Source organism: Ruditapes philippinarum, unplaced genomic scaffold (assembly GCF_026571515.1).
Source record: "Ruditapes philippinarum isolate M1 unplaced genomic scaffold, ASM2657151v2 ctg2045_1_1_1_1, whole genome shotgun sequence".
NCBI lineage: Eukaryota > Metazoa > Mollusca > Bivalvia > Venerida > Veneridae > Ruditapes > Ruditapes philippinarum.
The window spans coordinates 118,737-146,107 of NW_026865021.1; the positions used below are offsets into that span (position 1 = coordinate 118,737).

The 27,371-nt window shown below is 33.3% G+C and overlaps 2 protein-coding genes across 2 annotated transcripts; one reads left to right on the top strand and one right to left on the bottom strand.

The window, feature by feature from the left end:
* The first annotated feature begins 7 nt into the window (after window positions 1–7).
* On the top strand, window positions 8–15,177 carry LOC132727580 (NADH dehydrogenase [ubiquinone] 1 beta subcomplex subunit 8, mitochondrial-like). The gene is made up of 5 exons (XM_060713128.1): window positions 8–166; window positions 5,432–5,652; window positions 7,188–7,255; window positions 10,386–10,476; window positions 14,857–15,177. Exons 1-5 carry the CDS (start codon window positions 70–72, stop codon window positions 14,959–14,961), a joined length of 582 nt encoding a protein of 193 aa, XP_060569111.1. The 5' UTR covers window positions 8–69; the 3' UTR covers window positions 14,962–15,177.
* A 3,027-nt stretch (window positions 15,178–18,204) lies between these two features.
* On the bottom strand, window positions 18,205–27,034 carry LOC132727578 (serine-threonine kinase receptor-associated protein-like). The gene is made up of 7 exons (XM_060713125.1): window positions 26,865–27,034; window positions 24,430–24,565; window positions 23,505–23,659; window positions 22,722–22,821; window positions 21,578–21,715; window positions 20,949–21,085; window positions 18,205–19,097 (listed from the first exon to the last, which is right to left on the bottom strand). Exons 1-7 carry the CDS (start codon window positions 26,977–26,979, stop codon window positions 18,898–18,900), a joined length of 981 nt encoding a protein of 326 aa, XP_060569108.1. The 5' UTR covers window positions 26,980–27,034; the 3' UTR covers window positions 18,205–18,897.
* Between the last annotated feature and the right edge of the window lie 337 nt (window positions 27,035–27,371).

Here is a 27,371-nt window from a genome sequence, read left to right on the forward strand (position 1 = left end):
CGACGAATGGGGGGAATATGATTGATCGGCAAAGTGTTCCTACTGACCGAGCTGGGAACCGGAATTAAAATGGCTGCATTGCGACGGTGGGTGCAGCTTCACCGAGTTTATAGTGCTTGTTTGCTGAAGCCACGCTGCATCTCATCAACTGCGGTCGTACAAGGAGGTAAAATGTGTTATGTAACACATCATACGTATACTTGTTCATAATTAAATTTATGTAATTTAAAATAAAGTGTTTGACCTTCAACTACACTAGATTTCGGATAAATTATTTTCTTATTTTTTCGTCCATTATATTTACTTTTATTAGCTAGGCCCTATTGCTCATAACTCATAACAACATAAAACAAAATGTCTTTTGTCTTGGCTTTCAAACTTTTGTCAAAGGGTGAGAAAAATGTGCAGCCTGACCGGGACTCGAACCTGGGACCCTCAGAATACCGTACCGCGGCTCTACCGAATGAGCTATCCGAGCTTACACATCGTCTCCCCTAAATAGTGAACAGTTCTGAACCGTGACATACTCCCGTTCCATATTGAAATTAGACCTTGAATTTCACAGACCCTCAGAATACTGTACCGGGGCTCTACCGACTGAGCTATCCGGCCACTTACACATCTTCTACAGTTCTGAACCGTGACACTTTAATCAAAAGTTTTATCAAATTTTCTTTCAATTTGAATTTCATGCACTATCATGAGTAAAAAAATCCCAAACAATGTAGATTTCTAGAATCTAATTATTACAGGATTAACAAAAACGAATCAGGGTCAGCTGGGCACTACCACTAACTCGGCCAATCACAAACTCTGCAAAGGTCAACTTTGCACAGCCACTCTTTTATTATATTACCAGTTAGTATATATACTTTTTCCGGCTATATCCTGGAATTATAAGACCCTGGGTCTAAACCAGAAGTATATATATGGTTCATTCCGTTTTCTGTAGCGTATTGTATAAAAGTTTTACTTCTGAAATATACATAGGGGTCTAATCCAGGAGATTGCCGTAGACAGTCTGTCAAGTAACACAATGAGTACAGATTAATCAGGTGATAATTATGATTGATTGGCTTTGCATTCACAGGCTAAAATTATTGACCATCATTTATGAAAATGATCAGGTGCAATAAATTTGAATACCTTAAAATATATATCACCAATTTACACCATAACAGGAATTAATCAATTCAGTTGAAAAAATGACAATTTACTTCATCACATTTAAAGTATGCATAGTCAAGCATCAATATGTTGATAATATTTTATTCATAGGCCAAGTTGGTATAGGGCTGACATGACCATTTACCACAGAAACTATCTAAAAAAATAAATAAAATAATAAATAAGAAAATAAACTAGGAAGTCAGACCTCTTGAGCGGCTTGAAACCCTGACCTTGCTCAGACATTGTCAACCCTTAATCTTATTGACTTCGAACATGGTTACACAAGTGAGGCATCTGAATCAAATGTAAATCATTATTAAATTTTATTTTCACGCAAAATTGAAAAAAAATGCCATTTTTAGCTAGACTATAGATATTCGCATAGTACTCCAGCTGTTGTAATCACCTATTTTTGGTGTTGACGTCCCTGTGGTTAATTTTTTACATGTAAGCTGGTATCTCCATAACTACTAAAGGGAATGGATTTAGATTTCACACACTTGTTCTCTGTGATTATCTTACATAATTGGCACACATCCTATAACTCTGTTTGCTTTTTTGCATATTTATGCCCCTTTTTAGACTTAGAAAATTCTTGGTTAAGTTTTTGCGTGTAAGCTAGTATCTCCATAAATACGGAAGGGAATGGATTGAAACTTCACACACTTCTTTAACATTATTGGCACAAGTCCCATAACTCTGGTTTGCTTTTTTTCATATTTATGCCCCTTTCTCTACTTAGAAATTCATGGTGAAGTTTTGCATGTACATGTAAGCTGGTATCTTCATAATTACAGAAGGGAATGGATTGAAACGTCTGTCTGTCACACATTGTTTCCTATCAATAACTTGAGAACACATGGTCATGTTACCCTAAACCTTTATAGGTGCATTTGTTTTAGGAAGTAGATGACCCCTATTGATCTTGGGGTCAAAGTCTTGGCTACAAAGACCTTGTATGTCAAAACAGTTTTTGACCAATATTTTGACAACCCATGGGCCCTCAAACTTCACAGATGCATTAGTCTTGGTCATAAATTACAAGACTCCTATTGATTTTAGGGTAGCAGGCTTTAAGTTCAAGGTCACATTGACCTTGCATGTCAAGAAGGTTTCCAACCAGTAACTTGTCAACCAATGGGCCTTTAGCCCATAGGAGCATTGGTGTTGGGCAGAAGATGAACCATTTTGATTTTTCATGGCCTCAAAGGTCAAGGCTACATTGGCCTTACATGTACATGTATGTGCAACTTCTGATATACTGATGTGGGGTCATGCATGTTTTACAAACATCTTTAGTCTGTTGTGACTACTTGCACCAGTATTTTAACCAACCTTAATTTAAAGGCACATGGTTCGAATTTAAGCTGGCATACTGGCAAAATGCCAGTTAAAATCTAATAATGCCAGTAAAAATTACTCTAGCTGGCATTTATTTGCAAGTGACTGTTCATTTTGGACTTTTACAAAATTGATATCTTCTAAGCTGATGATGATGCTTGGCAACTGCCTGCTGCAGAAACTGATGATGTTTACTGTGCCAGATGCAGTAACTGATGAAGTTTACCTTAAAAACTTAACAAGAGCGATCAGTAATCACATGTGTCGCCTCATGATGGCCAATTTCATGTTGGGACAAATTTTGTGACAGACAGACAGACGGACAGTGCACAACTAGACTTGGTACTGATCATTCCTGTAAAGTTTGGATAAAATTGCACCAGTAGTTTATGAGGAGTAGTCCGGACAAGCTTTTGCGTTTCTGGCAACACACAGAAAAAAAGACCTTTTTATCAAAGGGCAATAACTCGGCCAAAAATCATTCAACTAGAAAACCCGTGCAATATGCGCAAGGACTTGAGCTACAGATCAATCCTGTAAAGTTTCATTGAAATTGCATTAGTGGTATAAGAGAAGTGGTCCGGACAAACTTTAAAAATAAAAGTTATTAAAGGGCCATAACTCTGACAAAAATCATTGAACCGGAAAATGCTGACAATATGCACAACTAGACTTGGTACTGATCATTCCTGTAAAGTTTGGATGAAATTGCACCAGTAGTTTATGAGGAGTAGTCCAGACAAGCTTTTGTGTATCTGGCAACACAGAAAAAAACACCTTTTTGTCAAAGGGCCATAACTTGGCCAAAAATCATTCAACCGGAAAACCTGTGCAATATGCGCAAGGACTTGAGCTACAGATCAATCCTGTAAAGTTTCATTGAAATTGCATTAGTGGTATAAGAGAAGAAGTCCGGACAAACTTTAAAATTAAAAATTATTAAAGGGCCATAACTCTTACAAAAATCACTGAACCGGAAAATGCTGACAATATGCACAACTAGACTTGGTACTGATCATTCCTGTAAAGTTTGGATGAAATTGCACCAGTAGTTTATGAGCAGTAGTCCGGACAAGTTTTGTGACGGACGGACGGACAGACGGACGGACAGACAGACGGACGACGGAGAAGTGATCCCTATATGTCGCCACTACTCCGTAGAGGCGACACAAAAATCATTTTTTGGTTGCTCTATTTATTTTTTCTGTGAGTATGTTTTGATGGACTATTTATAACAGCCAAACACATGTTGTTTTATCAGGGTCCAATGTAAATGCGTAGCACTCCTCTGTAAAGTGTTTACTTATAAGCTGAAATATTTATTTAAGTAGATCAGTACCTCTGAGATTTCAGGCTGTTGGTGTAATCAAGTACAAAATATGCTAAAATTAATGAAGGTCCTAAGAATTGTCATACCATAATATGTTCAAAATACATTGTCATTGTGTATTATAATAATAAGATACATGATATGGAAATGCCAGTTGACTACCTCATATTGCCAGTTAATCATTTGATCACTTGCAAAAATTTGCAAGTAGAAATTATTGCTAAATTCTATCCCTGAGGCAAGCACCAAATTAGTGGCCATTGTCATTGGCTTAAGTGCTGGTAGTCACTATTTAATAGGTATATAGAGAAAGTATGTATGTAGCTTACATTGATTAGATAAATTTGGCTGGTTTATTCCTTGAGATTTTTAGCATTTCTTTGATAATAAAGGAATATTGGGGAATCCTGGGGGTCACTTAGGAAAATATGTTGGTCTTCTTTTGTGAAGCAACAATGCCAAGAGCATAGGTATATGTCATTACTGATAAAGCATTTCGTAGCAGTCATCTACAAGTATTTTTTTAAAAAAGATATGCAGTTTGGGTAAAAAATGACAAACCAAATGTGACTTCATAACTCAGACTTTAGAATTGTAAAATAAAAATTGTGACCTCTCCTAGCAATTTATCTCAAATGAGCAATGTGGGGGTCATCATGGCCCTCTTGTTTTGGAACAGCATCTGTAATGCACTTGTGGAACATGAGTTACTGTATTAAATCTTCAAGTCACTAAAATCCATAATTGGCACTTGCTTTAAGTTTCCTATTGGACGTGTCAATTTCTTTGATGCAATATTTCTTTTATTTATTTTCTTTTTTTTTTACAGGTCCCTGTTTACAATTGTCTTTTACGTCTTACAGTACAGTCTAAACAAACATTTTCTTCAGATTTATTCATTTTTGGAAAGGTCTTAAGTTTTCCAACAATTTTGGTAAATGCCCACTGCTTTAAAATGGGAAAAATTATGTGGCATGTTTGAAAATTTGAGAAAAGTGACTTTACTCAAATTTTCATTAATTTAAGTATAAAAAAAACAGTATGATCTTTCTCAGAAGTTGAATTATGTTATTTTTTGAGCATCTGTTGGGATTTGTTTTTAGATTTGGGTAAAAAAATGAGTAAGTTTTGGATTGGGAACGGGGACTTGGTGATAGGGCTTTGTTAAAAAATTTGATTCTGGTTTCATTTTTTGGAGGTAATATATTTAATTTAATTGAAAAGTTAGAGAATGCTAACTGATTTTTTATTGAATTGTTTCTATTAAAATTAACAGTCTGAAAGAAACACCAGTATTTTCAAAAATCCCTACTCAAATTCTGGTAACTGTAAAACATAGTTTAAATGTTTAACTAGCTATCATTGCTTCTTTTTGAGATTAAGCATACTTTTTAAAACTATTGTCTCATGTTTTTTATATCCTTCGCAAAACAACGTTATAATGGGGGTATATCGAAATCAACTTTTCTATCTGTCTGCCTCGACATTGCAAAAGTAATAGAAGGATAGAATAAGACAATTAACTCTTTAGTTTAATATGTCTCTTGGGAGCTTTTATGATTAAATGACCCTTTTGTTTTCATATTTTAGAATGGAATAAAGATTGGATGCCTAAGCCATACCCAAAAACTGAAGAAGAGAGAAAAGCTGCAGCCAAGGAATATGGTTTACTGCCAGAAGATTACACTCCCTTGCCTGATGACGGTAATGGTCATGGTACTTATCCCCAGTTTCCATTAATAGGTGATGAGCAAAAGGATCCCTATGAAAATTGGGATGACCCTGTGCTGAGAAGAAACTTTGGAGATCCTGTAAGTTACAGAAAAAGAGCTATTGCTACAGTCTTGTTGTTGCCTTCAAACTAGGACACAACAACCCTTTTGACATGACCTTCAATTTGACTGGACTGAACTTTAATGACCTTAATTCAAAAATTACCTTGACTTTTTCAAGGTCAAATGTTTGAATTTTGCTTGATATTTGCTACAATTGGTTATAACTTAATTATATATGTTTAGGTTGTCTTCATACTTGGACACAACAAACATTTGGACAAGACCTTCAAGTAGACCAATTGACCGTGACCTTCACTTATCAATGACCTTGACCTTGAAGGTCAATTTTTTAATTTTGTTTTATTTAAGCTGTAAGTGGCTATTACTTTGTTTATGAATTACCTTGACTGTCAAGGTCAATTCAAGGTAAATTCATTGAAACTTGCTTAAATTGTCTTAAATATGTTATTTATTTACAAATCTGATTTAAACTTGGACAAAAGAACACAAGATAATAAAACCGACATTCAACTTACATGTACCTTTACAGTCGGGTCAAATAATTGAAATTTGAGTTGTCATATCCTTATTATTTAAATTATGGATTTGTTCATTTCTTAGACAAAAGAACACATATGACAAAACTGACATGATGATTAGTTCAAAGATTGTGCCCTTGACCTTTGAATAATCTCGACTGTCAGGGTCAAATAAGAAATTTGAATTGTATTTTGTTATATTTAAGTCCAGGAGTGTTCTTAAATGTCTTGTTTGCTTTATTGTACATCTCCGGTATAAATGAACAATCTGATTTTTATAGTTTTTCAATATGAATTTTTCTGACCATTTTATAATTAATTAGTTAATGTTATTTTAATAGAATACAACATATTATTATAATAATATTAATCAATGAAGATAACTCTGAATGAGCTACTTTGGATTTGTACTTTTAATGCCCTGGTCATAAAGTAATTGAACTATCAGTACAAGGTTTATTTTGAGTCAAGTTAATCTTTGGCCCCTTTGTACATTATACAAAATATTATAAAAAGATAAATGGTAACAAGTTAAGGAAAGTGTGCCATTCACTTGAATTGTGTTTTCAAGTCACTATGAACTGTGTTTTCAAGTCGCCATGAATTGTGTTTTCAAGTCACTATGAATTGTGTTTTCAAGTCACTATGAATTGTGTTTTCAAGTCACTATGAATTGTGTTTTCAAGTCACTATTAATTGTGTTTTCAAGTCACTATGAATTGTGTTTTCAAGTCACTATGAATTGTGTTTTCAAGTCACTATTAATTGTGTTTTCAAGTCACTATGAATATTGTTTTCAAGTCACTATTAATTGTGTTTTCAAGTCACTATGAATTGTGTTTTCAAGTCACTATGAATTGTGTTTTCAGGTCACTATGAACATTGTTTTCAAGTAACTATGAACATTGTTTTCAAGTCACTATGAATATTGTTTTCAAGTCACTAGGTAGCAAATACAATCAACTAGCAAACTGAGGGATTTTTTTCAATTATTATAATATGATTTACATATTTTATTGTTTTATTTTTCAGCTTCACATCTACCATGAGTCATTAGTAGCAGATAAGAGTGATCCTGCTAAATACTATAGAACTAAACCGTAAGTATATAGCATTGTTTTAAATATAAAAACCTTTATTGTGTCAGAAAAATTAAATGCCATTGTGAGCTATTAGGACTGCACACTGTCTTGACTGTCATTATTGATTAGTATTTCCATTTTCATTCGAAACTACAATTCTCAAAGCTTAAACATTTTGGAAGGCCGCATGTTGTATCACCTTGTGGTTTTTGTACAAAAGTGATGTACATATTAATCATATCCTTTGGATCAAAATTTGCCACACCCAAGGTGTCACTTAGATTATATACATTTATATATTAAAATATGTTTAGGTTGTACAATAAAAAGAGCTTAGATATTTGGCATATAGTATTGCCTTTTGTTGACTTCTACAGAAGCTAGAAAAATCATACTACTGGGCACAGCCTTAGTGATCTTTTAGTTAAGATAGACTATACAAAAATCACGCAAATGATTATCATGCTCCTGGCGGTTTTATTGGCTCTGTCCTGGATGTTTACCGGTACTTACTGTATATTGGCTTGTAGTAAAACACAATACCCTTTGTGTAAAACTACACTGCCAATAGCTTAGATATTTAGCATGCAGTATTGCCTAGTAGATATCTACAATTTTTCTTTTATAAATCATTCCCTTTGGTTAAGGCATTGCCTGCCCCAGAGACACTAACATACTACTTGCATATAGGATGATAAGAAGTATTTTACTAAGGCACCTCAATGACTAGAGCTTAGATATTTGACATGTTATTATGTTGTATTTCCTAGTGGGCCTTTATAAAGGTTCTAAACATTATGCTGCTTGGATCAAAAATGACATGCCAGTGATTTTCCTACTTATATAACAGACTCCGAAAAAAGGCCTCTTTCCAATTGAAATTTTCTTTAAAATAATGCAGTTTTCCCAAAAATCTGGACTTAAACCAGCTTTTTAACTTCCCAAATCAGCAATTTTAGCGATAATTTTTCCAAAAATCAAGAGGCTAAGGCCTCTTCCCAGTTAAGTGAGAAAAATCACTGCATGCCCAAATATGACCTTATTACATGTATTGAAAAAGTATGACAATTTCTAGCAGTGAATCTCTACAAGTTATACATCTCTATCATACCTGTGTATTAAATGCTAAACATTGCTTGGAAAATACTTTTGAGATGTTAATACAAGTACAAGAACTTAAATTGTGCCTAAATTATAGAGAAAGAGAGCATTATATCAGTAAGAACAATTATCCCATCCTTGCATTAGGGACATTGGGCCATCATGCAGCTTTTGTAATTTAATTTATTTAGCATGCAGCATCAACTTGTGATCGTCATAATTTACCATGACTTATTTAAAGGAAATAACACATTGAAATCTTCCACACCAAAACTACTTGTCTGAGAGCTTAGAACATTGGGTAGAGGAACTCTACAAGAGTTATACGAATCTTTGCCTCAGAGTTAAAGATAAAGCTGTCCTGCATTAGGGTCACATGTTACTGCATGACAAATCATCATTAGAAATTTTAGATATTTGGCATGTAGCATTTGCTAGTGAATCTTTACTAAAATTTTACAAATAATAAAATACCCTGCCCCAATGTTATCCAATGACCTAGTTTTGCATTGAAAACTTAGGAAATTTTCCAGCAATGAATCTTAGGTATACATGCTATTATTGCCATTTATAATGGCCTACTTGAGCACAAAGTGCTTACAGGTAATCTTCTGTGAGAGCTTGATGTCTGTCTAGACTTGTGTGTTGTTATGCCCCCACAAAATGGGAGCATATAGCGTTGCACTTGTCCGTCCGTCCGTCTTTCCGTCCGTATGTCCCGAAATCTTGTGAACGCATCTCCTCTTAAACCGAATGGCAGATTTTGCTTAAACTTCCAGGGATGAACAACCTTAATGTGTAGATGGTAGTAAAGGAAGGAATTTTTGCTGCGACCAAATTTAACAGAATTATGGCCCTTTGTTGATTTTTTCACTATATGCTATGTAGAAATTTTGTGAACGCAACTCCTCTTTAACCGGATGACAGGTTTTGCTTAATTTTCCAGGGATGAACAACCTAAATGTGTAGATGGTAGTAAAGGAAGGAATTTTTGCTGCAACCAAATTTAACAGAATTATGGCTCTTTGTTGATTTTTAGTTTTTAACTTGTTGCACATGTAGTCCAAAAAATATTTGACCTAGAGTCATAAGATTGACAGAACATTGACGTGTGGAGGCATCCGTGTCCTATGGACACATTTTCTAGTTTATTAGGTCTCTATCCACAGTTTCTTTATACTAATCTCTTCCTTAGCGACATGGTTTATTTTGACAAAACTTCATGATCCTTAGGTGGTCTTCTACCAAAGTTGTACAAATGCTTTCAGTCTAATGCATAAAAAGGTCACAGGGTCTTATTAAAGAAAGACTTAAAAATAAAATCTTTAAAAATCCTATTCTCAGAAACCTAAATACCTAGAGCTTTGTTTTGGTATATAGTAAAACCTTGTGTTCCTCTACAAAAGTTGAACATCTCCCAAGGATCAAAACAGATCTGCCGAAATGTTGTTTAGTTCACATAGACTTAGTGTACACATGTACATAGAGGAAAACACATAGAGGAAAACACATTTAAATCTTAATTACTTTAACAAAATATGGTTTCAAGCTGAGCTATTTGGGGCGAATCATTGTCTTATGGAAAATGGCCCTGTCCCAATGTGACCAACTGACCTTCTGCACTGAAAATTTATGACCTTTTCTATTAATAGGTTTTAAATGAGCGCTCTCAGAATATCAGTGCCATCTTTATCATTATTCTAATGTAATGAACCATTTATGGTCACATGACATAGTCTCAAATTTTAAAACATTTACTGTAAAATCAGTAATATTCTTGGTACAATAATTTTTGTGGATTTTGTGGGTAGGCATATCCACGAATTTTAGACCCAAACAAAAAAATCTTCTGAAGAATCTTCATTATTAACAAATGCAAAATTCACGGATTTATGTGCCCATTAATGGTTCAATTTAAAAAATATCAACAAATTTCATACCCACAAGTCTATGTGATTTCACAGTAATCACTAATCTGTTGCCATATTTCTTATTGTAACAATGATTCATGTACATTTAATTGATTCACAGTTTTCTCTAATTTCAGATGGAAAATGATTTGTACTTTTGTTACTATATATATGTTCATCCTTGTCTCATGGATATATTCAACACAATATGGTATGCTAAATTCAAAGGTAAGAAATCTTTTTCTTGTGTGAAAGTAAGAGTATTATGACCAATGGCAATCTAATGGAAAATGTTTAAATCAGAAAACAGTATAGTTACATTGTATTTATTAATGTCAAACATGTTAGATGATTAACAACTGAAAAAAGTAGGACTGAATGGCCAGTTATGTGTTGTAAAGAGAGCAAAATGTGAATAAAGTAGTATTTTGTCTCCCAGTGTGATTAGGTCTAAAGAGCTAAATATAGACTTCAAAATATAGACATGTAGCATTACCTGATTCTCTACTAAAGTTGTATTTAGCATGCCCCTAAGGTTAGACTTTTAAGCTTAAATAGACTTTTTTTATGTTCTGTTTTTTAACTCACCTGACCAGGAGGTGAGGTATAGTGATTGGGTGTTGTCTGGCATTGTGTGTCGTTAACATTTATGTTGTTAACACTCTAGCAGTCACAGTTTTGATTGGATCATAATCAAACTTTGTCAGAATGTTTGTCCCAAAGAAATACAGGTCAAGTTCAAATATGGGTCAGCTAAAAATAGAAAAATCTTGTTCACAATCTAGTGGCTGCCGTTTTGATGAGCTAAAAATTGAAAAATCTTGTTAACACTCTAGTGGCTGCAGTTTTGATCCAAATATTCTGGAAATTGGTCAGGAAGGTTGTTTTGATGATTTCTAGATCATGTTCGAATATGGGTCATCTCCGGTCAAAAACTAGATCACAGGAGCTAAAAAAAGAAAATTCGTTTTAACTCTAGTAGCTGCAGTTTTGATTCAAATATTCTGGAAACTGGCCATTAAGATTGTTTTGATGATTTCTAGGTCAAATTCTAATATGGGTCATCTCCGGTCAAAAACTAGGACACAGGAGCTAAAAATAGAAATCTTGTTAACAATCTAGTGGCTGCAGTTATCTGGAATTTCACCAGGAAGGTTGTTTTGATGATTCTAGGTCAAGTTTGAATATGGGTCATCTCTGGTCAAAAACTAGGTCACAGGAGCTAAAAACAGAAAAATCTAGTTAACACTAGTGGCTGCAGTTTTGATCCAAATATCCTTGAAAGTAATCAAGAAGGTTGTTTTGATGATTTCTAAGTCAAGATCGAATATGGGTCGTCTTGGGTCAAAAACCAAATCACAGGAGCTAAAAATAGAAAAATCTTGTTAACACTCTTGTGGCTGCAGCTTTGATCCCAATATTCTTGAAATTGGTCATGAAGATTGTCTTTGATGACTTCTAGGTCAAGTTTGAATATGGGTCATCTCTGGTCAAAACCTACATCACAGGAGCTAAAAATAGAAGTATCTTGTATACACTCTAGTGGCTACTGTTTTGATCCAAATATCCTGGAAATTATTCTTGAAGTTTGTTTTGATGATTACTAGGTTAAGTTCGAATATGGGTAACCTGGGGTCTAAAACTAGGTCACACTGTTCAAATATGGATAATTCTTGTTAACACTCTAGTGGTCACATTTTTGACTCACCTGTCATGAAACTTGGTCAGAAATACTTGTCTAGGTAATTGTTTGGATGAGTTCGATCAATCAGGCGGGCGATCTAGGGCCATCTTGTTAAGATATCTACATCAAACTTCAAATATACATTTCTTATCATTACACACATGTTGTTTGACCAGGTTCAGAACTTTAGGGTGACTATTTCCAGAATAATTCCCCTGGAATTTATGTTAACAAATGTTGTTTTTTACTATAACTAATACATAATTATACATAATTGATTTTTCTTTCATATTTTTATCTTCCTTACTGCGTCCAGTATTTTATTAGTAGAGCTTTGCTGTCTCCTGTGACAGCTCTTGTTAGACTATTTTCATCAAACTTGGTCAGGATGCTTGTCTAAGTAATTGCTCGGATGAGTTCAATTGATCAGGTGAGCAATCTAGGGCCATCTCTGCCCTCTTGTTACATTTCTCTAGGGATTTCAAGGAGACTTTCATGGAAGTATTGTTACCAAATGTATTTGGGAGCATAATGACAGGTCTTTGTCATTCATTATGTTTTCATGCCACGGCAGCATCTGCGATGCGGTGGCATATAGCAATTCACCTGTGTGTGTGTTTGTTTGTGTGTGTGTTATATAGATTATAATTATAGTGAACTTAAAAAATCTTCTTGTGAAAAACCACTAGTCCAATTTCAACCAAACTTGGCAGGATTGATCCTTGAGTGAAGGGCTTCAAAAGTTGTTCAAAGAATTTCATTCCATGCAGAAATCTGGTTGCCATGGCAACCAAAAGGAATTATAACAATAAATTTAAAAAATCTTCTTGTAAAGACCCAAAAGGCCTAGAGCTTAGATATTTTGCATAAGGCATTGTCTGGTAGACCTCTACCAAGATTGTTCAAATTATAGCCCTGGGGTCAAAATCGGCCCCGCCCCGGGGGTCATTGATTTTCACTATATGTACATATAGTAAAAACTTAAAATACCTTCTTGTAAAGACCCAAAAGGCCTAGAGCTTAGATATTTTGCATAAGGCATTGTCTGGTAGACCTCTACCAAGATTGTTCAAATTATAGCCCTGGGGTCAAAATCGGCCCCGCCACGGGGGTCATTGGTTTTCCTTATATGGGTATAGTAAAAACTTATTGTAAAAACTTTTAAAAAATTTCTTCTAGCAATTGACAAATGCTAGAGGTTAGATATTTTGCATGAAACATTGTGAAGTGAACTTCTAGCAAGATTATTCAAATAACAGCCCTGGGCTCAAAATTGTCCCCGCCCCGGGGGTCATTGATTTTCAATATATGCATATAGTAAAAAATCAAAAAATCTTATTGTCTGAAGGTACAAGGCTTAGAGCTTTAATATTTGTTAAATGATATCATCTATAGGTACTCTACCAAAGTTTTTCAAATTTTGCCTCTAGTGTCAAAATTAGCCCCGCCCCGGGGGCCATAGGTTTTCCTTATATGTATATAGTTAAAACTTAAAAAATCATCTTCTCTAAATTTACAAAGGCTAGAGTTAAGATATTTTGCATGAAACATTATGTAGTGAACCTCTAGCAAGATTGTACAAATTATAGCCCTGGGGTCAAAATTGACCCCACCCCCAGGGGACATTGATTTTCACTATGTACATATAGTTAAAAATTAAAAAATCTTCTTGTCTGAAGGTACAAGGCTAAGAGCTTTGATATTTGGTATATAATATCATCTATGGGTCCTGTACTAAAGTTGTTTTAATTATGCCCCTAGTGTTAAAATTGCCCTGCCCCAGAGGCGATAGTTTTCCTTATATGTATAAAGTAAAAGCTTGAAAAATCTTCTTCTCTGAATTGAAAAATCTTCTTCTCTGAATTGACAAAGGCTAGAGGTAAATTATATGGCATGAGACTTTGCGAAGTGAACCTTTACCAAGATTGTTCAAATTATAGCCCTGGGGTCAAAATTGGTTCCGCCCCGGGTGTCATTGATTTTCATTATGTACATATAGTAAAAAAATAAAAAATATTTTTGTCTGAAGGTACAAGGCATAGAGCTTTGATGTTTGCTATATAATATCATCTATAGCTCCTATACCAAAGTTCAAATTCTTCCCCTGGTGTCAAAATTGGCCCTGCCCAGGGGGCAGTGATTCTCATTATGTACACATAGTAAAAACAGAAAATAAAACAAATGTTTTCTGAATGGGAGAAAGCTACAGCTTAGATATTTGACTTGAAATGTTGTTTGGTGGACCTGTATCAAGATTGTTTTGAATTAAACCCTTGGGTCCAAAATTTTGCCTTGCCCAAGGGGACAGTGACCTACTTTCTTGTCCTTTGATGTACAGCAATAGAATTTTGACCATGTGCACAGTTTTAGTTGTAAAATTGAACTTTGATATCAGGTGACCTAGATTTTGATGATGTGACCTATTTTCTTGTCCTTTGATGTACAGCTATGAAATTTGAACCATGTGCACAGATTAAGATGTAAAGTGAACTTTGATATCAGCTGACCTAGATTTTGACAAAGTGTCTTACTGTGTTGTCCTTTGATGTAGTCATGAAATTTAGGCTGTGTGAAATATGACCTTCACCACCAAATTCACTAGACTGGAGGGCATTGATATATTCCTACTCTGATCTTTTATTGAGTTAACAACAGATTTAACCACTAATCTGATAATAAGAATGATCTATGCATTATGACAATCTTCAAAATTGTATAGAAACAAAAAAAATCTGTTCCTACACTACTATTTAGTGTTGTATTAATGTGGTGGCATAGCATTTTTCTCAAATGCAATCTTGTTTATTATTTTGACACAGTTATAGCCCTTTGTTTTACATGTGTGTAATATTGGCAAAATGCCTGTCTATGTGATATAATGTCCTTTCACATGTTATTATGTACATGAATACTTTTTTTTTCAGTACTCAGATTGGTATCCCTATGCTAAAGTAGGCCGCTACATTCGAGGAAGAGTTCTGCCAAGTGGCGAGAGACAAATTCACTACACATTTGAGCCTGCAGAATAAGCCCCGCCTCTATCTGAAGTCAAGTGACTATATACTCCTCTGTTAAAGTCTCTCAAATCAATGTAATATTTATTGTAGTGAAAACAAGAGTTCTTGACTTTTAACAGCAAAGAAAAAATAGTAATGATGAAAACTGTTGCATGTCAACAGATACATTTATATTGAGTGAATTGGTTAAATTACATGTATTTGTTAATAAATGTGCTTTTAAATGTATGTATGTGTATCAGTTATTTATCGCTCCAAAAATACTACAAATGTGTGACAATGTTTAATCTTAACAATTATAGAATAAACTTGTTCCCCTGTGAGTCTTGAAAAGTTTATATATATTTATATATTAGTCTCAAAGGGATTTTAGTATGGAAATATTAACATTGAGAGGCCAGCAGTATATAATAAACCTGAAGTTATACATTTGAGAAACATAAAGTTGGTACATGAAAGTTATAACTTGGTGCTATTGATTGTGTATGGTGTTTTTCTTTGCTAGACTTAACCAAAATATTGAGTTAAAACACTGTAATTACAGATATGTATCTTTTTGACAAAATCATTTGCAATATACAATCATTTTGATACTACCCTTGACATGGAACTGAAAGTTATAAGCTTTTGGCAGAGGTATCAGTACAGTCTGACCAGGCTCTAAACATTTGGCTCACTTCAAAATTTTCTCTTGATATCCCTTGAATTGAAAATGGACATTTCCAAACATGGTAACTGGACAAGTCCAGTACACAAATTCCGCAGATAAAAGGTCAAATACCAATTCTAAAAATATGAAACATTTTGAAAAATATATTACCTACCATTTTATGAGAGAAATACTTTACAACAAAGGGAAATCTGGTATTCTAATGTTTGTATGATATTCTATATTCAGATTTTGATTATTCGACCAATCCATTATTTGAAGTAAATTTTCAGTCCCCGGCAACTCCAATAATCAACGTTGGACTGTAGGTAAATTGTATGTCATATCATATGTGAATAGATGGCCGAATAAAAAAAAACATGAATAATTGCAAAATAATAGAAACGGAAATTTTTTTTCAAATTATTTTTAAACAAGAGCTGTTGGTAGAACAGCGTATGCATGCTAAACATCTCTGTCAGTTATAGTAAAACAAGAGCCTGGATGATGTAGATTATTCAAAGTTAAAAAGGCAATAATTATGTCAGAATCCATATAAGAGCTATTGGCCTTTGACAGTCAGACATACTGTGCTTTCAAGTATATATGTGAAGTTTCAAACCCTTCTCTTCATTAGTTTTAAAGATACCAACATGCATGCAAAACTTAACCAGAATGTGTTGCCGACGCCAACACAACTACAATAACACTCCAGCTCATCCTATTCTTTAAATAGTCAAGCTAAAAATGGAATAAAGGAATTTGTTAATAGTATGCAAAACAAGAGCGATCAGTGATCACATGTATCGCTTGATAAATGCCAATAAAGCAGTTGTTTTGAGGTCAAGGCTATTGTGTTGCAGCTATTGTGTAGCAGGTGAAACAAACATTCTAAACTGGCCAAAATGCTATTTTTATTCAAGGGCCATAAATCATTCCAATGAGAAAAACAATTACACATGTTGTACCGATCAATCCTGTTAAGTTTCATACAAACTGCATTAGTTGTATAAAAGAAGTAGTCCGTTCAAACTTATAAATCAAAATCACTAAAGGATTAAACTCTGACAAGAGCCATCGCCTATCAGGGGCCATGCTTGACTTTTTATTATTTCTAAAGTCAAGCACAGCACAGGAAGAATATTATAATAAAGAGTACTCCTACAAAACATTTTTTGTAACAGTCATTGTCAATTAAAGGTCAAGATGACATTTGAATTAATCATGTTGCTTTTGTCAAGTGTGTCCTTTTGTTCAATTATGAATTAAATCTATAAATAAATAACACAGTTATAACAATTTAAGCGAATTTCAATAATTTGACCCTGAAGGTCAAAATCAATTAAAGGTCAGTCATATCAGAATAATTAAACACCCTTTTTTTCATGGGTTCTTTTGTCCTTGCATGAATCAAATCTGTAAATAAATATCCAAGTTATGACAATTTAAGCAAATTGCAATAATTTGACCCTGAAGGTCAAAATCAATTAAAGGTCATAGTCATATCAGAATAATTAAACACCTTTTTTTTCATGGGTTCTTTTGTCCTTGCATGATTCAAATCTGTAAATAAATATCCAGGTTATGACAATTTAAGCAAATTTCAATAATTTGACCTTGACAGTCAAGGTCATATTTGAATTATCCTACATACAGATCTTGTCACATACAAATGAGTGTTCTTTTGTTCAAGTATAAATCAAATCCATAAATGAATAACAAAGTTATCACCACTTGATACAAAATTCACTAATTTGACCTTAAGTGTCAAGGTGAAATTAAGGTCACGGTCAAATTCAATTAAATTTAATGTTTTGGCCCAAAGATTATTGCGCTGAGATAAGAAGACAATGAAAGGATTAATTATGAAGTTGGGGTCAATTATAGCAAAAACTGTAAAATTACAAATTTGACCTTCAAGGTCAAGGATGAGTGATGGTCATAATCAATTTTGTCTACTTAAAGCTCTTGTTCAAAGGATTGTTGTGTCCAAATATGAAGACATTTCATTTGTAAATGACAAAAATTTAGCAAGACTCATTAATTTGACCTTCAATGACGAAGTCTTGAGTGAAGGTCATAATCAATTTAGCCTACTTTAAAGTCTTGCCAAAGGATTGTTGTGTCTGAGTAAGAAGACAAACCAATTTACAAATTACAAAGTTATTGTCAATTATAACAAAATTCAAACAAATGATCTTACAGGTCAAGGACAGTCTGATCTACTTGAAGGTCTTGTCCAAAGAGTTGTTGTGTTCCAGTATGAAAACAATCCATAAGGAAATAATGAAAACAATAATGTTAAAGTTTCTGGACGGCAATGGCAACAACAACCAGACAGTAATAGCTCAAAATTTTTCTTCGAAAAAGTCAATTTAAACTTCATTGGACTAGAAAATGCTTACAACTTTGTACTGATCATTCCTGTAAAGTTTGGATGAAATTGCACCAAAAGTTTCTGAGGAGTAGTCCGGACAAGTTTTGTGATTGGCAGACAGTGACAATACAAAAATTCAATTTACACATAGATTAATTAACATTATCACAGTGTGAAGGATAAACTAGTATATTGTTAAATAAAGATTCAAAGTAAAGATTCAAACACATTTGTTTGCTTTTAACTTAAATAAATAAAAAGTGTTTATACTTGACATTCTTTGTAAAAAAAAGTACTTTGAATGTATTTAACAAAAGACAATTTTGCTGCTGCTGGCACCTGAAAACAATGTTTGTTTAATGTGACAAAAATGTTTACCTCAATCTCTGAAATTTGATATTTATTAACTAGTACAAATGCCAATGCATTATCTGCAGTTGTTATCACAAATGAGATTTTTTTTGTACTCCCATTATTCTATTCAAGAAACTATACCAATGTCATTAACATAATTACTATGTCTGGGGGCATTAACCCCCCCCCCCCCCAAAAAAAAAAGTAAAATGATGTCATAAAAATAAATGCTCCTTACATTTATGTGATAGCAATATAATATAAAACAATATAATAACTGTATCAGATCTTTCTAATATCTTTACATTTATTGCATCTTCCATTTGACCGAGTCACAAACAGTATTTCTATGTATCTTTCTCCTAAACTTTACTTTACAATACATGCCTCTGTCCTGAAAAAAAAAACACAAACAGAAGCATGTTGATAATAAGACTAGGATCCATGTTCACAAAATTAATGAAATGAATGTTTAATTGCAGTCAATGATAGCTTTACTTAAAGCATTTTTGACTGTACAACAATTAGCACTGTATTATCGAAACATTATAGTGATAGTCATTATATGCTAAGCTTCTGGCTTGGTTGGTGTTGAATCCGAGTTCTGAGTTATCTCTTCAGGTTGAACACATTTCCAGAGTCCATAATTTTTGCCGACGGTGGTCTGCCACAGTCTTAGAGTACCGTCTTCACTCCCGCTCGCATAAACTTCACCATCTGGTGAAAATCTTACACAGTGCACAGGTCCAAAATGACCTTTAAATGCCTCTGTAATCAAACAAATAGAAAATTAAAACCTGATTTTTCTGTTATATTAATTTTTACAAAAATGATTTTCTTTTTCTCTAATTAATTATAAAAGAATGTTAAATTACATATACATTTTTCAAAAACATATTATTGATACAAATCCCTTTTTACTTTTCTTATTGATGGTTTCAATAATAGATTTCACAAATGAAAGGCTGTATAAAATTTCAACAATATTTTTTTTTGACAGAGTGACAACAATCCATCTGTATAGTTAAGCTACATAAAAGAATATCAGACAATATTCATCTGAAGGTATCTTTAAGAACTAAAAGAGAAAATCAATTGATGTTACAAGACATTTTCTTTAAACTTTGGAAAGCAAAATTTTTGTAATGCATTTTGATGTTTGAACCTGCTCATCCCTGGACCTGCATGCTAGTTTATTTGAAACTGTAAAATGTAGAAATTTAAAGTTCATTCAACACTAACTGTTCAAGAACAGCAGTGGTAAAGGCAAGGTACTGCCAAATTCCCTAGCGTCTGATTTAGCAGATCTCAACATTTAAAATAACAAAATAATGAAACCTGTTTACATGTCCAGATTCTAGTATAGTTCAAAGCTATATTTAAGAGAAATAGATAGAGGAAATGTATAACTTTCCATTCTAAAAACTATTCATGTCTAAGTAATCACCATATTAGTTAAACAAAGTATGGTATACTGTATGTGTATTTAAATTCGCGGAAGCAAATTTTCGCGGAAAGGTCCACTTTGGGGGTCTATACAAATATTCGCGCTATTTTGAATTCGCGGAGGTGACTGCCTAAAATCATAAATTCGCGTAGACCACTCTGGTTAAAAAAGGAAAATTACTGTAATCATCGTGGGAGTTCACAGTTATTTTCAATACCAGGTGTCAAACGATACTCTATTGTACAGAAAAAAAGACATTGTCTAGCGGACAGATTTTAGCAAACAAAAGAATGCCCGTTAACGTGCATATTGTTTTCACAGTTTGCGTCATAAAAGTCTTGACATCTGATCAGATCATGTTTTGGTTTTTCTGAATAAACAATTAAAAAACACAAACATAAACGATTTTAAATGATGAATAATTCGGAAAACAAAACCCAATTACTCGGTGAAGATTTACATAAAAAGTTTGAAAGCATATCACATACTGATATACATGTACATTGTTCTACAGAAGCGCGAAAATATGACTATTAAGAAATTATTGGTGTAGAAATATTCGCGCTAAACATGAATTCGCGGATCGAATGTCACCGCGAAGATCGCGAAAATTTGAAGCCCGCGAATATTTCTACTAAGGGTGTAACGGTTTACCGGTATACCGATATATTGCAATATGAAAAAATAAATTTCGAACCGCGGTACGATTTTTGGAAAACTGGTATTTTATAAAAATCATCATTTTCAATTAATTGCCTTCTAATTTTGTACAAATTCACATAAAATCTTTAATTGGCAAATTTTGTTGGCGCCAACGTAAGATAAAAGTATCCGACAACTAGTACACTTGAAAGTCAATAAGCGGCCGCATAATTTACATAAGCGGCCCAGATGTGAAAGGTCACACGCGACTAGTTTTGTTGATCAAATTGTGTGACACTACTTTCTATTTATTCCTTACATTTTTATTAAGTTTCTACTAAAAATATATACATATAATAATAATATATAAATGTTACTCCATCTTTACATCAAAACATATACACGACAATACGTATTGCAATATATTGCAATACGCTTCAGCAAAATGGCAATATATTGCAATACAGTTTTTGCTGTATTGTTACACCCCTAATTTCTACACATACAGTACATGTTTTTCTTTGACTTACCTAATTCTGTTCCAGTTTCATAATCAAATTTATACATGATAAAGTTTTCACCACCAGATATAAATATAGTTTTATCAGGATGTAGGGACGCTGTGTTAATCTGTGTAGGTGACTGAAATTCTCTCAATTTCTCAAACCTAAAAAAAGAAATAATTTATGACACACATTCTAGCACTGAATTAGAATTATCATTATGAGCATTCAAAATAAGGTAAATATATAAACAGTAATTTGCAGAACACACAAAATGTCAATATACATGCTTAATACATTTTATTTGTCCTGTCCTATAAAAAATCTTTGAACTTCACATATAACTTATATAAGCACAATTAAGCTAGAATTGATTATGAACAAAGATAATGTTAATTGTTGTTTCATTACATCTAATAAAACTAAAGCTAAAAGAAGTGCTCTAGTTCCTAATGTGTGTCCTAAAGCTTCCTACTCTTGTCAGTCCCTCAATCAAGGGATTGTAGATTCAAGTCCAACTACAGTAGCAATGGTTTTTTTTTTCTTCTTTATACAAGTATGATTAGCCCAGGAAGACATAAGATTAAATTAATTTTTTTTATCTCCAAATATGACTAAATAAAATCATAATACAAAATGAAATAACCACCACTCACGTTTCAGCATTCCAGAAGCTGGTCGTAGAGCCGTAAGTTACTGTGACAACCGAACCATCATGTGACAATTCTAGACTAGTGGGTGCTGCTTCAAGATCTATCTTCTTTACTTCAGAGCCTGATGATATATCCCATACTCTGAAACATTTAGTATATATATTGATACATAAGTTTGTATCTACAAGTGATAACTTTACCATCTTTACCCCTAAATTCTGACGAGAGAAGCACAGACACAACGCAGCTCAAATTAACAGATATCTTACAAGTCCCGATGATACCACACTAGGAATCACTAGTCATTCGGAATGAGTTTACATTCTGAACTTGTGACTAATATAAAAATTTACATCTGTTCATACTATAAATTTTAATATTGGTAAAGGAACCTCTGTGGTCACGTGATAAAAATTGCAGAATGAAATCACTTGCACCTCACCACTTTGGGTTCAAATCTCGTCAGTGACTTGGATTCTTTAATGTGAGAGAGATCAGTTTTTTTTTCAATTTTCAAAACAAAGGGGAGCAATTAATCAGAAAAAGGGAAAATCAAATTCTAAAACCTGAGAATTTCAATTCAATTTAACATGAATGGTACATAGCAGAGACAGCTTTCTGTCTTCTAGCTGATATGTTAGCTGCTGTTAAGTGAAGAATGTGCACAGGGCATTTTAGGAGAAAATATTAGCATTTTGAGAGGAAAATATATCTATTTTGGGCTAGGGGAAACAGTCTTTATTCGGCTATAAAATACAGGAAAAAAATCACTGGAGATATCGAGCTATTTTATGGAATGTTGAAGGGGACTTTGAGGTCTTCTTCCACAACTGGCACAAGTAAAGAAGGACCTATACAAAGCCGATTTTACTAAAAATCAAACAAGACATAACAATACTGGTTAAATGCTGAAATAATTCATTTATGATTAACTGAATTTTGTAGGATACTTTATATTGAAAATTTGGAAAAAAATCTTAAATCCGCAGCAAAATTTATATTAAATAGTTCAGCTGTATTCAACTTCAATGTATACAAGTAATGAGGCCTTTACTTTAGTGGTAAAAGGAATAAAAGCCTTCTTCAATGTTCAACAAGTAAACTGTATTTCATAGGTTTTTTGTTGTTGTTTTAAACATGAACATACCTGATAGTTTTATCCTCCGCTGCACTGATTATTTGTTTCCCATCTTTTGTAAACACTGCATTCTTTATAAAAGCACTATGTCCAGAAAAACATTGTGGTTCTATAAATATAAACAGATTCTTCAAAGTTCACATTTAATAAAATGATTATGTAAATAAAAAACTTAATATTGTCACACTTTGTCAAATAACTTATCAAATTTCCTAGATTTTTTTTTCAGCTGATCTTTATTCACCAATCGAAGAACAAATATTTTCTATCAAAAAACCTCGTTAAAAAATCATCCTCGCAACCCAAAAAATTCATCTTACCTGAGGAATAATATTTCTTTAAAAAAAATCTCCAGAACTTTTCTTTTTCACATAAAATGTTAGGCTTGTATTAATCAACTTAAGTTTGTATCTACATGTATTTTATTCTTACAACTGTTTAAAGATATCATATGCTCAAACTTTATATCAAAAAATATTAATAATTGCTATATAGTCTCTTTATAAATATAAAATAAACATGTTATGACTTCACATAAAGTAGATATGTTATGTTTAAAATTCTACACACTACTTGTAGGTCACTAGGTGGTCACAATAAATAAATACATAGTGTATAAGAAAGGACCAATTTAACCTGTCTGCAGTTTCCCATACTTACATATAGTTTATTCATTCTTTTATTCAAATAAGACATATTCAGTAAAATTTTTATAGATTTCAATAAACTAAGAGTAATATATTTTTACTCGAGGATGGGCATCGTATTATAACTTTAAATTTTCATTCTTACCACTATCTAAATTTTCCAAATCAAATATTCTGAGAATTTTCTCTTGACTTCCAGATAAAAGTCTGTTTCCATCAGTAGAAAAATCAACACATTTAACTATATGCTTGTGCTGGAATGTGTGTAACTCTTCACCGCTAACAGCATCCCAAATTTTACTGAAAACAAAAGAATACACCTCAAAATAAGCAGGTACATGAACGAAATGAAGGTTTAATTTTTTTTCAAATCCATACATTATCATTACATTTTAATAGTTTATAGCATCCTCAAAAACTTTGTAGGTTTAGACCACTAATCTTTGTGCAAAATTTCATATCATTCGCGCACTACGTTTTTCCAGAATAATTATTCAAATTGTAGAAAAATTACCCAAAATGTGTTTAAACGCTTTTCACTCAAATCGGGCTAAGAGAAGCATAAAAATACAATTTTCAATTTATTTCCAAGTATATTTCCTACTATATTTTAATATATTTCTGTTTGAAGTGTCCCAGCTCATTTATGTAAGAAATTCAAATGTTATGTTTTAGGGCTTTTAAACCTCAGTGGAGTCCCTTTAAACACTGGTTCTCATCACAGAATTCATTTGTTTGAGCTCTACTTTCAATTTGATCATGAATCATTACATAAAATTAGTATTATTTATAATTAGGCAAAATAACATAATTATTTGAAAGTCATTAAAATAAAGGGGCAAGAACATTCTTTACAATCAACTTTACACAGAGATGTTTAAACTAATACAACTGCTTGTATGTGCTCACAGTGTATTGTAAAACTACCCTTCCAACTGCTATTAATTAGTCTATTACCACCTTGGCTTCACTATGTTGGTTTAGATTACTATTACTGGGTAGAATATGGGAATGGATCTGGGTCGCCATAATTGGGAAATCCAATATAGTAATTAAAAACAATTTATTACGCTGTGAAATCAGCAGCTCCTGTGGCAGCTTTAGAAGCATCTCTAGTGAGGGTAGCTCCCCACACAGCCCCTTTATGTCCTTCAAATGTTCCAATCCAATCACCAGTGTCACCCTGACGCAACATTGGTTTTCCATCTACAATGAAAAAGATAATTTTCAATATGACAACAGTTTGATTTGTTGAGCTGGGATTCATTGAAAATTCAGTTGACAACTGCTGAAAATCATACCGGAAAAGTACAGTGGCTAGCATTTCATTATGTCATGTGATTCATGTTTAGCTACAATCACATGAGCAGTGTTACATGTACTTATATGCAGTATTCTAATGCAATCTCTCAGAATGGAAAATGCTGGACTTACATAGATATAAAAATTCTCTTATATGCTTATACAAAAGCAAGTAATTTCAATGGGCATTAAACCACATCATCTATACCAGAAACCTGAATTATAACATTCTCTAAATACTAAAATAGATTTTTATCATGTGTATGATCATAATTAAAACCCGTCACTTTATCATTATTTAAACTTGTCACTTTTCAATAAGAAATATTAAGTAAAAACAGTCAAATTTTTCACAGAATTGGAAACATTTTGACTCTTTTGGTTGTTGTTGGGGCTTTCCGTTGTTGGTTACTATTTTAATGGGAAAGACAAGGCCGTCGTCGATGGTCCAGCCGGTCCGGTCTTGGCCGGACCAATATTTTGGCCAAAAATGAGTAAGAAAAAGAAAAAAAACAATAAAAAAAAAACACGCACCGCTGATAAGCAATTTGACACTTAACTGGCCCCTTATGCAATACGCGGTAACATACAAACATGACGCGAAGAAACAAATGGACACTGTTAATTGACCAGGTATATGTAGGGGTCCTATGAAGTTAAATGTGAAGTTAATTGAGATCGACGTGACTTCGGACAGTTCACCGTATATACATGTATATATATATGTGCATTATGAATATCTTGAACTAGTATGCCTGAATTCTCCGAGAACTTGATAATATTTTATTGATTGTACACGGCAACTGTTCAAAAGTCATATTTTTATCACATATCTGTGCCGTCTTTGCGACTCCGTGAAAATGGTACGTATTGCACGGCCGTGCATATATTTTGACGTCATTTGCGTTATACACACTAAATGTTAGCGTTTTTCTATGGGCGTCAATGAAAAATGGTTGTTTTTCACTTCAAAGGGTACTTATTTTTGGTATGTAATAAAAAGAATATTGAATTCGTGTAAGTTCATAACTGAATTTATTGAACTCGTTGAATAAAATATTATACTCGCCAGAGGCTCGCATAATATATTTCCATTCAACTCCTAACATAAATTCAGTAATAAACTCATTCAATTACTCTATTACATAATTACAGAACAGAACAGAACAGAACAGGACGTGTTCCGGCTTTAGTATTTTGAAGCAATCGATCTTGCCATGGCCAGTGTTAAAGAGAGATTTGACCAACCGAGATATCGCGTACTTCAGAACGTGGAGGATTTATTTATTAAGACCGCACAACCTTTGAAGACCGTTCACTAGAAAACTTGGTTTTTGTTTGTGATTTATATGGCAACGATATTAACCGAGACATCTTATAGGTGCAGCTTCAGCTGCTACGTTCACATTTTGACAAATCAGGAAATAGTACTGTTACTCTAATTGACGCTTTGAAATTTGTGTCAAAACAATCGGTGCATGAACAGAGGTCATTGTGTTGTTAAAGAATTTGTTAGTAATGCCTGCTGCTAATGCTACCAGTGAAAGGATATTCTCAGAGCTCAGAAGAATAAATGTGAACATACACAGGGAGATAATAAGAACGGCGAGTGCATTGTTGTAGAATAATACACGCTTCGGGCCTTCTTTGTTTATATAGAAAAAGTTCCAATAGTGTTAGAATGTTTATTTTTCATTCGCCAAATATCAATTACATATGCATTCATCTTTTATGTTCACCTGTCCGTCCGTTATGAAAACCTTAAATTTCACCCTTAAAACTAACGACGCACTTAAATCTGTAAAAAAATCGACATTTTACTATAACATGTTCTAGCGACAGGCTGTAAAATGTGCCAAATATATGGGAAAACGCCCCTAAGAACATCCTAGAATAAAAAATTTTTCGGGGAAGCATGCCCCCATACCCCCCTAGATTCTGGCTAAAATCTACCAAATTGGCAGCACCAATCAAAAAATCGTGACGACGGGCCTGAAAGAATAGAGGCCATTTGGATTTGGAAATTGGGCCCTTTTCCGACCCCTGGTGATTAACAGAATTATCTAATGTTTAGATTGATGCTAGAAAAACCTGTCTTACCCTTATTCTTCATCTCATTGTTAATCAATGTTGCTAAAATTATTCATATCCGAAAATGGTTTGTTCCGAATACATGCAAGTATATATTTTTGATTTTACTCACCTTTTGATGCACTTATCAAAAAGTAACCAAATGGGGTTACATCACTGTATGTTAGAAAAACAACTGGACGAGTATGTCCACTGCAAGTCAAGGGAGTTTGTTTCAAACTAGACATTGTTTTCGAAATATGGTTCACTAAAATCTGGCCGGTGTTCGCGTAAAAATACACATGCATGCAAATCATGTATCACATACAGCTCGTTGCGTCACAGCACACAATTTTTTTTGTTGCACACAATTTAATTTCAAAAACCAAATAGCCTATTGTCAGAATTAAAGTAAAGTTAAAGCTAATGAATAGTACTTTGTAAATGATGACATTTTTTTTCTTTATATAGCAATCTCTCTTTTGTGTTCTGATTATAAATGTTCTATTAGTCTCCTGTTTATTTAAATGATTTACTACATCTTAAACATTCTAACTATAATTTTAGACACACTAATATTGTTGAGGTACCTTTACCAAGAACTGACAGATTTGGTAAGAAAACTTTGGAATCAACTTCC